At 48.0% G+C, this 14993-nt stretch overlaps 4 protein-coding genes across 4 annotated transcripts; 2 read left to right on the plus strand and 2 right to left on the minus strand.

Moving 5' to 3' along the window:
* Window positions 1-51: 51 nt before the first annotated feature.
* NOT4 (transcriptional repressor general negative regulator of transcription subunit 4) lies at window positions 52-6331 on the minus strand. The gene is made up of 5 exons (XM_058498972.1): window positions 6069-6331; window positions 5935-6001; window positions 5765-5877; window positions 3864-5713; window positions 52-2958 (listed from the first exon to the last, which is right to left on the minus strand). The coding sequence occupies exons 1-5, from the start codon at window positions 6110-6112 to the stop codon at window positions 605-607; spliced, it is 4428 nt and encodes a 1475-aa protein (XP_058351239.1). The 5' UTR covers window positions 6113-6331; the 3' UTR covers window positions 52-604.
* Window positions 6332-8175, plus strand: NUO31 (NADH-ubiquinone oxidoreductase 30.4 kDa subunit, mitochondrial). Its single transcript, XM_058498973.1, has 3 exons — window positions 6332-6911; window positions 6962-7380; window positions 7431-8175. Exons 1-3 carry the CDS (start codon window positions 6536-6538, stop codon window positions 7518-7520), a joined length of 885 nt encoding a protein of 294 aa, XP_058351240.1. The 5' UTR covers window positions 6332-6535; the 3' UTR covers window positions 7521-8175.
* A 268-nt stretch (window positions 8176-8443) lies between these two features.
* Window positions 8444-8809, plus strand: ONS95_005561 (uncharacterized protein; the record flags this gene model as incomplete). The annotated part of the gene is made up of 2 exons (XM_058498974.1): window positions 8444-8727; window positions 8785-8809. The coding sequence occupies 2 exons, from the start codon at window positions 8444-8446 to the stop codon at window positions 8807-8809; spliced, it is 309 nt and encodes a 102-aa protein (XP_058351241.1).
* A 4630-nt stretch (window positions 8810-13439) lies between these two features.
* Window positions 13440-13826, minus strand: ONS95_005562 (uncharacterized protein; the record flags this gene model as incomplete). Its single annotated transcript, XM_058498975.1, has 1 exon — window positions 13440-13826. One exon carries the CDS (start codon window positions 13824-13826, stop codon window positions 13440-13442), a length of 387 nt encoding a protein of 128 aa, XP_058351242.1.
* Window positions 13827-14993: the final 1167 nt, after the last annotated feature.

Consider the following 14993-nt stretch of genomic DNA (forward strand, 5'->3'; position numbering starts at 1 on the left):
ATATTTATCACATAGCCCAATTGTGCGTGGAACTCTTTCTAGTACAGTTATGGGTCGTCTCTTCAAAATGTGGAAGTGTCATACCGCTGTGAACATGGTTAAGACTGTACGCAGATACGTCTTTCGAAGGATAGAGCAGATAGAGCGATAGTGTCATTAATGCAGAGCCTAACTATGAACATGATAAGTTTCATACTTGGGAGTCAATCTATTTGATTGACACATGCAGCGTAATGGTATACAAAGACATCTATTCAATACACCATTCATACACCCGGCATCCATCTTCTGCGCCTAATAATACTCCTCCTGGCCCGCCCATATACAAATTATTCCAAACCACCCAACTCACCTTAAACTCCCAATAGCGATACTCAAACAACGATACAGGCATATACACAGCTTAGCCAGGCCTGACCAATCATTCTAAAAAAGATGCCAAAATAAACAAGCAGGAAATCTAGTCCCAACACTCCTCCCTCCACACCAAAACAGCCAAAGCATCCACCCCAAGCATCACAACATGCAAAATCACTTCCGCTACAATCCTCGCTAGCAAAACAAACGCGCCAAGAATGACAGCCATCAGCCCGATCGTTAGTGGTCAATGCCCACTAGGGAGTAATAGCCTCCTATTCTTCTTAATCAACGCATTCAGCTTCTTCTCAAGACCTTCCGTCTCCTTGCGAGCTATTTGCATTGCGCCCTCAGACTCGGATAAGCTGAGCAGAGATACATTGCCCAGAGGCTGGCCGCGGTTAAGCTCTCCACCGCCCCCGATGGCAAAGTGAGCTGTCATGTGCTCGAGACCTGTGGCGATCATGCCCTCGCGGTTGGTTGCATTGTAACCACTTTCAATGCCAGCTTCCGGACGAGGTGCAGTGGCGTCAACGCCCCAAGATGACCAGGCAGCATTGTCTCCAGAACGAATGATCTCGCTATCCAAAGCGTTGGCATTCAGGGCCTTCTCCAACTGTGAGTTGGTCGAAAGCGATGGAAGCACGTATTGATTGATATAGCTGAGAGCTTCGTCGCGCTGGATCTTGCTGACTGGGTCCATTGCAGGAGTACCATTGCCGACTGCTGGGAAGAAAGATGGGGGGCCGTTTGGCACAGCTCGACCTCCAATGAGTGCAAACCCGTTGCCTGCATGATGCTTGGCGGAGATGAAAGAGGTAGGGCCATATTCAAGAGCAATTCGAGCTTGCAGGTCGAGATATTTCTGCTCTTCTTCAGTTGTGAGGTTTCGGATACAATCACCATTCGGTGTTAACATGATCCGATGTGGTCCTTCAGCCACTTTGTGCACCGGTGTCCCAGCGAGAAGCGTTGCTCGGTCCTCGGGCGAGATCGTAAGCTTTTGATTGATAGTCTGGGGGTCGATTGGAGTCTCGAATCGATGGTTCATGACAGGGTTCTTGAGCAAGGAGAGGCTGCTGGTGTCGCCTATGACACCCTCGGCAAGAAGCTCTTGGAAGACCATTGCCGGAGTTGGGATGGGCTTTTCAGTAATCTCTTCCTCTACCTCAGGAGCAGGAGGATGAGGCTCTGGCGACATCGTGTGCTGGGTTTTCGCTTTCCCTTTGCCTTTGGTTTCCTGCTTAGAGAGCCTGCCGATTTCTGGCTCGACAGGGCTTCCTTCTGGCAAAGCATGAGCTGCTTGATCTACAGCTGATTTAGGTTTTGGCTCCTCAGGTTTTGTATCCGCAGGGCCAGGTGATACGGGTCTGCTGGCAACAGGCGTCGAACCACCTGCAGCGCTGTGTATAGTGCGCTCTTTCGGTTCTTTCTTTTGCTTCTTCTTCCGTCCCATTATAGGCGCAATCTCTGGTTCCAGCTCAACCTTGTGTGCTAAAGCCTCTAATTCACTTCTCTCCTTCTCCTTCTGAATCTCTCGTCGCTGCTTCTTTTGCATGCTTTTTGTAGTCATTCGTAAGGGAGCAGAGCCAACCTTCGATGGCGGTGGTGAGCTTGCCCTTGACATAGAAGCTGATGTGATCGAAGCATTGTCGGAAACAATTTCACTAGATGGAGTACCGGGGCGGTCCTGCCTTGAAACTGATACAAGACTAGGTTGTCGTGAGGGAAGGATATTGGGGGGAAACATAGACGTCACAGATGAAGGTGTTGCGCTTCCAGCTGGTGGAGTTTCGTTCTTGGGCGTTGATGTGAGCCGCAAAGTCTTCGGTGCAGATCGTGTGAGAGGCGACTCAATTGTTGTAACAGCAGGTGTGCTCGACGGCAGAGGAGGGAAAGCTGTAGAAGATTCTGCTTTGACAGTGGCGGCCTTATCACCACCAGGTCCCTTACCTGGTGGTTTTGCAGGCACCGAGATGTCCAAGGTCTGCGCAGAACCCTTCTCGAAAATCTTCGCTGTTGTTTCTGCGACAGCAGGAGCGGAGCCAGGCTGAGCGGTCGACTGCTTCTTGCTTGGCTTGGCAGTTGGCCCATTTCTAGGGTGAGAAACAGCCTTATTGAGAGTTGCTGCAGCCTTGGCTTTACCGCTGTCTAAAGCAGGGAAGTCCTCTGTTTGAAGAGTAGCCTGGGAGGCCTGCGTAGCAATAGCCTTCGAAAGACCAGTGTTCGTTGCCAGTGCCTTCACATCTTGTTTTGCCTGAGAAGTCGAGGCATTTCCCTTCGCTTTAGAAGCACTCTGTGGCATGGCTGGAACGGATACGATAGACAGGGGGGTAGCAACACGGGGGATGGCGGACACACGACTCGGTGTGAATGGAGCAGACGTTGGTACAAATCGAGATGGAGCCTTTGACACTGGCTCTTCACGAATGGTAGGCGCTGGATGTGTGTGAGGCACGCTGAACCCTGGAGGAATAGACGGAGTCGAAGAGCGTGATACTTGATTCGAGTTGGTCAGGCTGGGTGGCATGGAATCATCATCAGCAACAAGTGCATCTACTGAGGAAGTTGCCTCGTCGAGAGACGGGAGCCCTTGGTCATCTGGTGATACATGTTAGCAAAGATACTCAACTTTAAGTACTCTCAACAGAAACGGCATAGAAGCAAATCGATTCTAGGAACATCGGCAATCTGGTCCAAGCACAACATCAAGTCACGGTTCCCATCATCGTCTCCGAAGTAAAGAAGGTACTGGGGGCACAAAACGTGTGAGAATACTACATTTGACCAGCCATTGCTGAGGCTCGGATTCGGGGAATTAACGTACATGAGAAGGTACCTGAGACGAAGACGATGATGGAGCCCGGACGAAGTATTGTGCCAGTCCACCATGTATGCCAGTGCCAGTGCCAGAGGCCGTGATGCCCAATAAATCAACGCAACGAGAGAAAGTAAAGCCATGAGGTCCCTCATTTCCAATCGCTCCCCAACGCCAGAGCAGCCGAAGCTTCCATCTTGGGAGATCAACCATGCTCGCTAAACACAAATATGCTGACCAGTAATGCAGCGCCCTTCATAAGGGTCTTTGCTAACGCCTTCCCAAATGAAAGCAAAGCTCTACAAATCCCTTGCAGATACAAAACGCCCGCCAGCCCGCTATGTCTACCACCGAGAGAACCCATTGCTATACATCATGTTTGGATTGTACCCACCTTGAGCCTGACCACCAAACAGTCCCTGTCCGACTCCGGCATTGCTCTGTTGCTGGTGGAGCATTCTCGCTTGCAAGATACTCGGGTCTGGAAGATCGACTATTCCACCTCCCCCAGAGGAGGAAGTGTTAGCATGTCTGTGCTTCTTTCCCTTCTTCTTCTGCTTTTGACCGAAGTCTTGGAATGCTCCAGTCTGAGGACCGTAGAGCGATGCCAGGAAGCCTGAAGCAGGAGCTGGAGTGGAGGAGGCAGATGGGTATTGTTGAAGAAAATTAGGAGAAAAGTTGTACTCACGCTTGCCTGTATCATGCGATTGACCGCCTGTAACACGTCCTCCTCTATCGAGCATATCCCTCAAAAATTCACTGTTATTACCCTTCGCAATGCTACCAAAGAGGGAGCTACCGCCCATTGACCCTCCAAATCCGTGACCTTGTCCGAACATACCGCCAATTGGCGGAGTTGCTGTGGATTTAAGCCCTGGGGGTGGACCTGGCATGGAGGAGCCATAAAATTGACTCCCGTGATTCACAGACGGCATCATGGAAGATTGCTGCGCCATCAGTTTGGGGTTAGCCGATGGCTTCACGGACGACGAGGTAGATGATCCATCATTGGCAAAGTTATAGCGCGAGGACTGTCTGTTGTGACCTTGTTGTTGGAATAAACCGGCGCCCTGACCAGGATTACCCATTCCGGGAGGGTATTGATCTATGAATCCACCCTGAGATTGTGTGGATTTCAGCATGGCGAGCTGGTTTTGTTGATGTGCAGTCAGAGTACGTCCATTGATTGAGCTCAAGCTGCCAATGTTCTGAAGAGGGAAATTCTGAACTAGACTGGGGCCAAAAGGTCCTCCGTTGGACCCTCGATGGATAGGTGCCTGGGAACTTGGCCGTCGTTGATTGTGGTAGCTCTGGGGAATACTGCCTTCTCGGCCAGTATCTCTGTCTTCCGGCTCCCCTCCCAGTTGCAGACTCCCACTTTCCGGGGCCTCTTCTTCCAAAGGCTCAGCAATAGATTGCAAATCTGCTTGGGAGTCTTGCTCCAAGTGCAGTCTGGCTTCCTCTTGTCTATCACGCATAGCCCTTCGTTTCTCGCCACCACAGTCGTCGAAAAGGGGCGGAAAGGTAGAAAACCCTCCAGAATCTACTCCTGTAGTGCTCGGTCTCGTGAACGAAACTTCCGTTGAATTAATAGCCTTCAATATTGACACTAGAAGCGGATCTCGTTCGGGTGCTGGTGGCTCGTTTGATGATACCGTATCTGATGAGGGGAACGCATTTGAAATCTGCGGCGACGGTTCCTGTTGGGGTTCTTCAGCCTCCTCTGCTCTTGCAGGTACAGCTTGCGAAATTGCAGGACTAGACGCTGCTCCGCTGGTGGCATGACTTCCTCTTCTGCTACGCTCTTGCACTCCCCGATGCGCCCAGCTTGCCGAGGATGGAAGGGCTGAGCCATCACCACTGTCGGATCCATCCTTGCTATTGTCACGCATCATGGGTTGGGTAGCAGCTGCAATGGGCTGTGCTTGTTGGATGGGTGCCTGGGCTTGAGCTTGGGCAATCTGTCGGGAACTCGACGATGAGGATGACATGACTGGTAGTGGCCGCTGGGTGTTGACACTGTTAATAGAAGATAGATCTTGTCGAGAATAGCTGTCATCGTTATCGCCAGGTTCGTGGAGAAACATGCAATTCTTGTTTGTACATGTCTCATTGCGCAGGTATGCTGAGCAATACTTCGTTGTTCCAAGCTGTGCTCGCAGAACTCGATCGCCATTTTGCGAGCCGTTGACTGCTGCAATGCACCTCGCAGCATCCTCCTTCCGAGCAAAAGTGACATAAACTCCAAGTGATTGTGGTTGACCATTGGCACCTGAGTCTTTCTTGTTGCTGACCACTATTTTGATGATTTTGCCGTATTGTCCAAAGTATTTATCGCCTCTTAAAGTTTCGAGGATCTCTTTCTCGGCGATATTCGGACTGAGACCAACGACATAGACGAGATTTTTCTGCACGACTCGGAGGCCTGATAAGTGCTTTCTGTTCAGACTTTCCACCTCGCGCTTCTGTGCCTCCTTTTGTCGTTGCTCTTGCTTTCTCTTAGCGTTCTTCTGGACATTCGCCTTGAATTGTGCTACTCTGTAAAGCTTAGTTAGCGTTAGATGACAAGCCAACTCGGTATAATCCTACTCTTCAGGTGTAACGACTTTCCATTCTATCGTCTTCTCATCATAAGGTCGTCGACATGCTGGACAAAGGCCGTTCATATTGGTTTTGATATTATTGAAGCAAAACTGGCAGACCTGAACGCATAGATTAGACGACGCTCTTCACACTATCATGTCTTGTTCAACACTCACTTGGTATCCGCAGGGGCATGGCCGGAAGTTCTTGTCCGAGAGATCGAACTCCTCAACACAGAGGGGACTGGGTATCACGGTTAGCTTGTTGATGCAAGGAGGGAAATTCCAGGGGGGAGCAAAGGGACACGAACCAGCAGTCCTCGTCATCGTCGATGATAACATCGTGAGGCGCCATCGTGGACTAGCTGTGATGTGGTGAAGGTATCTGATGCTTGTGGCGCTGGAAGGATGAAAAGATTGATGGCGGATGGGACGCGCAGAACTCGTTGATGTGCCGCCTAATAGCTTGATGGACTCGGCGTCGATGGTGACGATGACCTTAGGTCAAACGCGTGTGCGGAAGAGGGCCGTGGATATTCTGAGGGCAAAGGCCAAAGCTGCCATGGATGAAGATGAAAGGTTTCCACGAGAGAACGACGGGCGACGATGTTCGATGTCCAATTACGCTACAGCTAAAAGTGGCTAGATCAGTCGCTAAGCCGGATGCGGTTGGTGGGCGAGCTTGTGTGAAGCATCCCATCCTGTCTGGTGCACAACTCGATGATGCCCTCAGTCACTTTATAACTGCAATTGGCGCCCCTATACCACGAAGTTCGCCATGGCTTTGAGGATATCGAACTCGAGGTCGCTGGCCGCAGCTCTACGGTCAAGCCGGACTGTCCTGGCGCGACGGAACGATTGTCACGCTGCCGTTCGGGCTTTCTCGTCCACCCAACATACCCAAATCGTCGTATCTCCAGATACGCCCAACATGCGACACGCTCAGAGAGCGCCCGATCCACCTGAGGGACTTCATGCTCCCATAGTCAACCCTGCCGACAAGTATGCCTCCAAGGCAGATGACCTGCATCGTTATGGGTCTTGGCTCATGGGCTGTTTGCCAAAGTATATCCAGCAATTTTCTGTTTGGAAGGACGAGCTGGTCATCTACATTTCGCCTGCTGGTGTCACTCCAGTCTTCTCTTTTCTCAAATGTATGTCCCCTAAACCTTTCTTTCACTGAATAGCAATTGAAACTTAGCAGATAGCACCGGTGCCGAGTTCACCCAGGTCTCCGATATTACAGCCGTCGACTTCCCCACTCGAGACCAGCGTTTTGAAGTCGTTTACAATCTATTGAGCGTCCGCCACAACTCCAGAATCCGCGTCAAGACCTATGCAGATGAGGCCTCTCCCGTCCCCAGTATTACAGACCTGTATGACGGCGCGAATTGGTACGAGCGGGAGGTTTACGACATGTTCGGGGTCTTCTTTGTTGGTCACCCAGATCTCCGACGAATTATGACCGACTATGGCTTTGATGGTCATCCTTTGAGAAAGGACTTCCCTCTGACAGGCTACACCGAGATCCGATACGACGAGGAGAAGAAGCGCATTGTTGTGGAGCCTTTGGAGTTGACACAGGCATTCCGAAATTTCGAGGGTGGAACAGCAGCGTGGGAGGTACGTACATCATGCCTGTTACATTCCTTAATTTCGCTGACCCCAAATAGCAAGTTGGACCTGGTGTCGACAGAAAGCCCGAGACCTTCAAGTTGCCAACAGCAAAGCCCGAAGAAAAGAAGGAGGAGCCGAAGAAGTAGACTCGACGGTTTGTATGTATATAAGCTTGTGTCAATATACGCGTGTTTCATGAGCTCCAACATACCTAGCCATGATGCTGTTAGAGTGGGATCATTTACTGTCCTGCTATTCCTTGAGTTGATGATCGAGTGTGATGCTGTCCACGACTACGACGGCAAGACTAGAAGTGGATTGCATTGAATGACCTCTGCTACACCTTCCTAGTCGGTTGGCTTTGTGCTCATTATGTCGTGTTATCCGGTGGGTTTCGATCACACGTCCTTGAGCATGGAAAATATTCCGAATTGAGGCTCGTGCTATCCTTAGTCAGTGCTCGCAGCAGTTAAGTTAGTGGTACTCAATCTGCTAAAGTTTCTTTGGGTAGTGGCTTGCAGCACAATTGATAAGTTCCATTGCTATCATAATTATGCTGCCTCTAACAAGCTTGTTTGCTTATGGAGCCATACAAGCGTTATATCTCGCTTGATTTATGTTCCCCAATTGAGGGAATCAAATCTAATCCTGCAATAATGGAGACACAGAGATCATTTGCTCACGTTTTATCCTAGTCATCGGCGAGTGGCTGATTCCTTTGTTTGAGGTATTTTGCCATCCCCGAGACAAAGTCGGAAAATATCACACAGATCGAGGAGTGAAATCACAAGAGGTTCTTAGTCGCTGTGTGTTACTAGCACATAGCCGTTTGCTCGGTCCCGTACATTCCTCGCCCATTTAGCAAGTACAATTGTATATCAGGTCACGATGCCATCATATCGCTTCATGGTTGTTAGGACTAGCTAGGCGTACCAGACTTTTGAGGCATCTCACTAGTATATTTGCAGATCCTTCCTTCCACAGATTGATCCAATTTCATCAAATTCATATCTCACGTTCTCCATCCTATCTACCATCAATACTGTTCGACCCCGCCTAATCAACGAGAATGGCCGACTCAGGCTTACCAACGACAAGTAATGCGAATATGTCGGCTATTACGCTCAACCACGCCCCCAACAGTATCGAATCATCCGATTCATTCTCAGCCCACCAACGCGAAGCAGCTGAAACAAAACTATACTATATGCGAGACGTCTGCGATCCAGAAGAATTCCAAGCCCTTGTCGAACAAGAGCTTGAGAGGGCGAACAGCATGCGTACATCATCGACAGCCGCGATGGCCATACAGAACGTCGCCGACAAAATGAAAATAGCATTGAAGAAGACTCTGTGCGTGCGAGTAATACATTGAAAGTACATTACCCAAGTCATTCTAAAGTCTGTCAGGGTCGAAACCCTTGTGTTGGCATAGGTACCTACACATCAAGAGATATGTTTGAGGTTTTCGCCAACGTGGAACCAAAGTTGTGAGGAAAGCGCCATCTATGGCATATTCACGGTACCCAAGACTACCTAGATACCTATCTATGCCGGGAGCCATGTTACGTTACTTTCGACGGCTACCTGGATAGCCAGCTGCAACCAAGATTGGCAAAGTATGGCGGGCCCCAACAGGTAGCTGATATGAAAACGCGAGATAAGAGGGCAGTAAATGCGACAGATGCTTTCTTCAAGCTGTAGTCTCCTGTTCGCACAACAAGGAGTACTGAAACGAAGATACCCACTTACAGGCCAGGCCGTCGCGGAATATTAAGACAGGAGCTGGAAGGGGGTTGTTGGGTAGCAGATAGCTATGTAGTCAGGCCATAACCATGTGTTCTCTTTTGTCGAAGGTTGAGGATACGATTTTGATCAATTACCCCATGAGAGACCGTTGTCCCTGTGTCGTTGATTTCTCATCGGAACTCCTGCCTTTCATTACACAGCATGTTTTCAACTTGATTGCTTCATTGTTTTTGATTTTGCACATGTTTGTCAGGTGGAAACCGAGATTGAAGACAGCCACCTCTTCTACCTCATCTATTCTTAACAGTAATAATAAAACCACTACAGAGGTAGCCACTTCTTCCCCTCAGAGTCAGTCATTGAGACTGCGTTTAGTGGTCCTGCTCCTTCTTATTCCCTCTCCAGACCAGGTATGTTTCTGTCTTCTAGTAACTCTCACAGTTGACATGTAGAGATGGCACCCATTATCACCTTTCTAGCTATAAGCGATGGCTTGAAGCAAGAGCGCCATAACAAACAGGCGATTTATCAACATTATAGGGTTATGTTAGCAAGTGCGCAGACCAATCAATAATCATTCTGTTCAACAGCTTAGAACAGAACATGCACTACCACGGTCCAAAAATAATAGACAACAAGTAGCACTATGGACCAATTATGCACAGATATGGTCATATACGCCTGCGAATCACATTCGTCTCAGTCTCCTTGTAATCCAACCTCACCAACAACAGGTCGACAAGGGATTTACAGTTAACTCGTATGGGGAAATGATCTCGTTGCAACCCATAGGTAAGGAAAAGGTACAAGATAGAAAGTTCATAGTTTCAAATGTACAAGAAAGAGTTTTCTTACATCATTACCAAAACCAGGGGGACAACAGTTGTGGAGTCATGGAATATTCATAAAATAGGCGTGTTTTATTTGCCAATAGTATTATAGAAAAATTGGAGGTTTGTTTCTCCTAATAATACGCTAGTTTGTTGAGAGGTCCTGTGTAGAGATATAGCGCTTCAGCCAACACGATGAAAAGGTTTCAATGCAGCGGCTCTGTTGGGCGTGGAAGATCTGGTTAGTAGGATGTCTCGGATTTTTTGTGTAATTCTCGCTTTATAGAAGTAATACTAACAAGACGGATGTGGTCTGAAGCACAACTGATGCTGGAAAATATGAGACCTGGATCCGAGAATGTCGTTTGCTTTTAAGAATGACATTGGGGTGACCCGATGAATCCGTCGCCAAGCAAATTGTTGAAGATGATATCAAGGAACACCCTCAACGTTTATTATAACGAAATCTCTATAGATCAGCAGTATGTTACAGAAAGGGGTGGCGCTGGCGCGCCAAGGTCAGTTTTCGGTATAAATAATGGTCAGCTTGTGTGTCCTTCGACGTGGATTGCTTTGTATGAATCGACCGAGAAATCGTCTAGGGCTCAAGAGTTGCAGAATCCAACCCAATCAGCTTTTAACATACTGGTAAGATCACGACTGTTGTAACAGTTCGCTGTGGTAATCCAGAGGTTCTTTGCAACCTCCTCGCTTATTGTCCAGCAATGCGAGAAAGGGCCAAATTAAGCGAGATGCACAACAACCTCACTCACGGTTCATGGGATCTTGGCAAACTGCAAGTCGTACCATAGCTTGGGGGCAACCATAGCTCTGGATTTTCGGGTGTTTTTACCGGTACCTCTCGATACATCTTCCATATGCATATATCGTAGTGTCCGGCAGCCTGCGGTCGGAGATCCAAGATTGGGATGTCGGACTTCCGATGGTTGGTGCGCGATGATGGAGACAGCGGACACTTGAGAGAGATCAAACTCAAGAAAGATAGTATAGATCAAAATCTATTGGAAGGCTTTTGATATTATCCAGTAACAAATGTCCCAGTTCTCGACACTCTCGGGCTGCTGTTTATGAGTTAAGCATAGCCGAGGGCGCATTCACTGAATCCTAGACACTCCGTCCCAAAATATTTGAATTCGCGGATCTGTAATCGGCATACTACTAGACCCCTGCTTCGAATTCCATCATGGCTTTTTCTTTCGTCATCAAGACTTTTAATCTTTTATTCAAATCATCTAATACCCAACTTCTGTTTTCTCAAATGCGCGTAAGCATCCTTTCTTTGAAATGATATCTTCTCAATCGTTCTATAATGACTCTCTGCTTGAGTTCAAATCCCAACGACTTGAGCTACTAAGTACGCACACTACATGGCAATATAGGGGACAATGAGCTCGCACGGATTGATACAAATATCCTGTCCAAAGCTCAATTGGTTGTTGTGCTGTTGGGACTCGCATTCGCCCTTCTAGTTGCATTCGTGGACCAGAATTCCATGGGAATAGCACTACTATGTACTAGATCAGATCTAAGCTCGTCGAATGCTATCTCGTGGGCTGGAATCTCAAGTCTGATGGCGAATACAGTCTTCCAAGTTCTCTATGGCAGGCTGTAAGACATTTTTGGGCCGAAAGTGGTATTTCTGTCGGCTGTCGGATACCCTGCTCTGGGAGACTTGCTCTGTTCCTTTACGAAAACTGGAAATCAGCTATATGCTTTTAGAGGCATCGCTGGTGTTTGGACTGGAAGTGTAAGTGCCCCAACCAATTCTTCGCTTGTTTTTCTACCCTTGCGGCGTGATCCTACTTACACCTTTCAGAAACCGTGCTATGTGCGATCGTTCTCCAGAATCTTTTGCTTGGCATTGTCTATTATTCACAATTGTGTGTCTTCCGGTATACTACCAGAACGTTCGAGGCTACTCCCCGATCCTGTCCGCGGCTCTCACCATACATTTTGTAACTGGCTTTTCAATGTTCTCAATTAGCTTAGGGCTACGTATCTCAGACTAAATGTTACAGCGAAATCACTGAGATAGAACACGCATTATGAACTTTCGGAAGTGGTTCATTGCTTCTCTTTGGCAGATCGACCCCTCGTTGGCAGATGGCTATATTCCTCATTATCGAAGGGGCTGGGGTTGGTTATATATCCAGCCCAATCTCGTGGCACTGCAAGTACACTCTGCAAAACGAGATCGAGCTGCCGTTATCAGCACTTGTAACTTCTTTTGAGCGATGGGCGGCTCATTTGGACTTGCCGTCTATTCAGTTGTCTTTTCATACGCATTGAAGAAGTCGCTCATTTCAGCCAATCCGCCACTTGCTTACGGTTTGAGATCGGGAACCTTAGCGACAAATCTCAGTGTCCCGAATGCTAAAAATCTTGCAACTTCTGGGGGGGAAAAAGTGGCTTTAAACTCATATATTTATGCTTCAAGGGCACCTGTTCATCCTGTGTCTGCCAATCATGGAAGTATGTCTGGTTTTAGTGCCTCCTGATCATGGACAATGGGCTCACTCGACCAGAACAGATGGTGAGATCTCCCAACGCAAGCGAAGCCCATTTTTGAGTAGTAGGAGAAAGTAATATTGACATGCAAGTACAAGTCCACCCTAAGAGAGGGTGAAGAACTCCTGGGCCAATGTCTCAATCCAGCCCTCCAAAACCAGCTTCGACAGGCGACCGGAACTTTGTAAATATGAGACTACGAAAGTCAGATCACTGATAGCCAGTACAAGCCGAAAGAATATAATACGAGTAGCGAGCGAGGGGTGACAGCAAATGCGACGTCGGAGAACTTCTGGGCTATCTGAGTCGAAGTGTTGTTGCCTTCAGTATTACTGTTGAGCTGCTCTCCTAGCGTGTTGTCATAGACTTATCTAGATTTGGTTCCGTCATTCAAAATTTTGTCCCGTATTGTGTCCTAATATGCCTGAAGCTCAACTGTAGCTGTAAATGAATCTGATATAGCTCATCTAGAAGGTTGCCCGAGTTTTAGCGAGATTTTAAAGGGGCCGGCGATTCCAAAATTGGAATGCCATTGATGGTAGCCACACGCGGTCGCAGCCTTCCTTCGAAGGTGATACCCAAAGTGAGGGACTATTTATTCTCTGTCTCGCTATTGTCCTTCCAAAGAGGCCCTTGCTAGAACGTGAGTCGGACTTAGAGTTCACGAGATGTCAAATGTGAAAAATAAAGGCAGTTATCGTGGTTAAGGCTCTTGACCGGAGATTCATCCAAAACATATTTCTCCGTTGCCATTATATTTTTACCTATCTTGGTCTCATAATCCACTTCAGGCAATCGATACATCCACCTCTTTACTTCTCGAGACTGGTAGCTGACCGAGTCTTTACTTCCCTGATCAGATTCTTCTCCTCCGCTCAAGCATTGGATACCATAAATACATGCAATATTCTGTAGTGTTCCTGCCATCATACAATGTATTCTTAATTGGATCGTCACTCATTCCTTGGTATCCTTCTCCCACAGCTTCTTCACTGCTCCCAGGACGGAAAACCCGCCGAATAGCCAGTCGTCGCCATGCCTTCCACAAGTGGTATAGCCGTTGATTTTCGAAGAATCGTGTGAATATCTCCTTGGTGGCTGAACCTTCTCCCTCGAGCGTCTTGTTGGTGAGGTGTGATTGTCAGTATCGAACTGTAGAGTCTTCTCACTAACTCCCACAGAACTTTGTGTGTCTACAGTTGATTGTGAAGCTCTGGTGCTGGTAGGAGTAATGTAAGAAGCCGTGGGAGATGTTTCTGTTTCGCTGAACGTTGGTTGTGAAGACTGGGACAGTGACATTGCTGGATGCCTTGATGATTGGATAGAACTGTATCGTTCCATCATTCTGGAAGTCGAAATGTCTTGCTGATATCCTCGTTCCACTGCGGTGGCGGAATCTTGAATCGTTCTTGATAGGTGAAACCCTAACTTTATGTTGTTATGTCTAGGTTGGTGATCACCAGAAGATCGAAACTTGAGGTGTGGGGTGAATCTGAGAGTAACTGTATGATTGTTAGACGGTACTTCAATAAGCAATGCTATTTGAAACTAACTAGAATCCTGCAGAATGCTTTCAGAGGTGGTGTTATATTTGTTATGATAGAAAGACAGTCACGGGAGGAGATGATGTTTATGGTGTTGTGGAGGGGGCCTCGTGGGGATGTTGGTGGATGCCTTGTAGCTGCCGAGGGGCATAGCACGTTCAGCATAGGGCTGACAAGACTGGAGTGATGCTGACTTGATCCGATTTGCCGTGATTGTGCGTTACATTGCACACATGTTGTCCAATGAGCACACGGCTTTCCCTTGAGTACTGCACGGAATCTCGTCTGAACGGATCGCGGCATCGTCATAGTCAACCCAAGATACCGGCTCCCAGCTCTCTACTTGGCCACCAGTCTCTGCCATCTCTACATCTCAAGGGAATTTCAAGTGGCGCGTGCTCCTAGTCGGATGCGAAGAACTCCATCTTGTTTCAATAAAGAATTATGTTGCAGTCAACTCCGATTAAAACAAAGAAAATGAAAGCTGGATCTCAACTTGAGACTGATATCCCAGTCGAGCGCATGTCTTGGTCCCGGGCATTGGTGCCGTCCCGAACCGATTTCATTGGATCAACATCCGTCTCACAGACCCCGACAAAGTCTTGGTATCCACAAGCACTCGTTCATAGTCATCTGCAGCGAACCCAGTATAGGCATTCAGCGTTGATGGATCACGGGGTCTCTGATTGATGCCATATTTCTCATCAGACCCGGGAGAAAAGGCATTCCGGCACGAACAGGTATTGATATTTGCCGTAATCCTCGTCACCAAGGAAGCTTGGCAGATGGTATCTTTCAGCATAGTACACGTACCATACGGATTCTATAACCATCCCTTGCATATCTTAACGTACAGCATCTTTGCCATTTACATTACGATCGTGTGCAGAACCACGCAAGCAACCAGAAGTCCAATGAAGTTGCCCTTAGGTTGAACCAGCTTAGAAGCTTTAGCATAAGGAGGCAC

This window comes from Cadophora gregata, assembly GCF_030347475.1.
Source record: "Cadophora gregata isolate MNR1 chromosome Unknown scaffold_16, whole genome shotgun sequence".
Classification (NCBI taxonomy): domain Eukaryota; kingdom Fungi; phylum Ascomycota; class Leotiomycetes; order Helotiales; family Ploettnerulaceae; genus Cadophora; species Cadophora gregata.

Coding starts and splice junctions, on each gene's coding strand:
- NUO31 (XM_058498973.1), top strand. CDS start 6,536: ATGGCTTTGAGGATATCGAACTCGAGGTCGCTGGCCGCAGCTCTACGG. Junction 6,912..6,961: donor AGTCTTCTCTTTTCTCAAAT/GTATGTCCCCTA, acceptor GAAACTTAGCAG/ATAGCACCGGTGCCGAGTTC. Junction 7,381..7,430: donor GTGGAACAGCAGCGTGGGAG/GTACGTACATCA, acceptor GACCCCAAATAG/CAAGTTGGACCTGGTGTCGA.
- NOT4 (XM_058498972.1), bottom strand. CDS start 6,112: ATGGCGCCTCACGATGTTATCATCGACGATGACGAGGACTGCTG. Junction 5,878..5,934: donor CATGCCCCTGCGGATACCAA/GTGAGTGTTGAA, acceptor CTATGCGTTCAG/GTCTGCCAGTTTTGCTTCAA. Junction 2,959..3,863: donor ATCGCATGATACAGGCAAGC/GTGAGTACAACT, acceptor ATGTATCACCAG/ATGACCAAGGGCTCCCGTCT.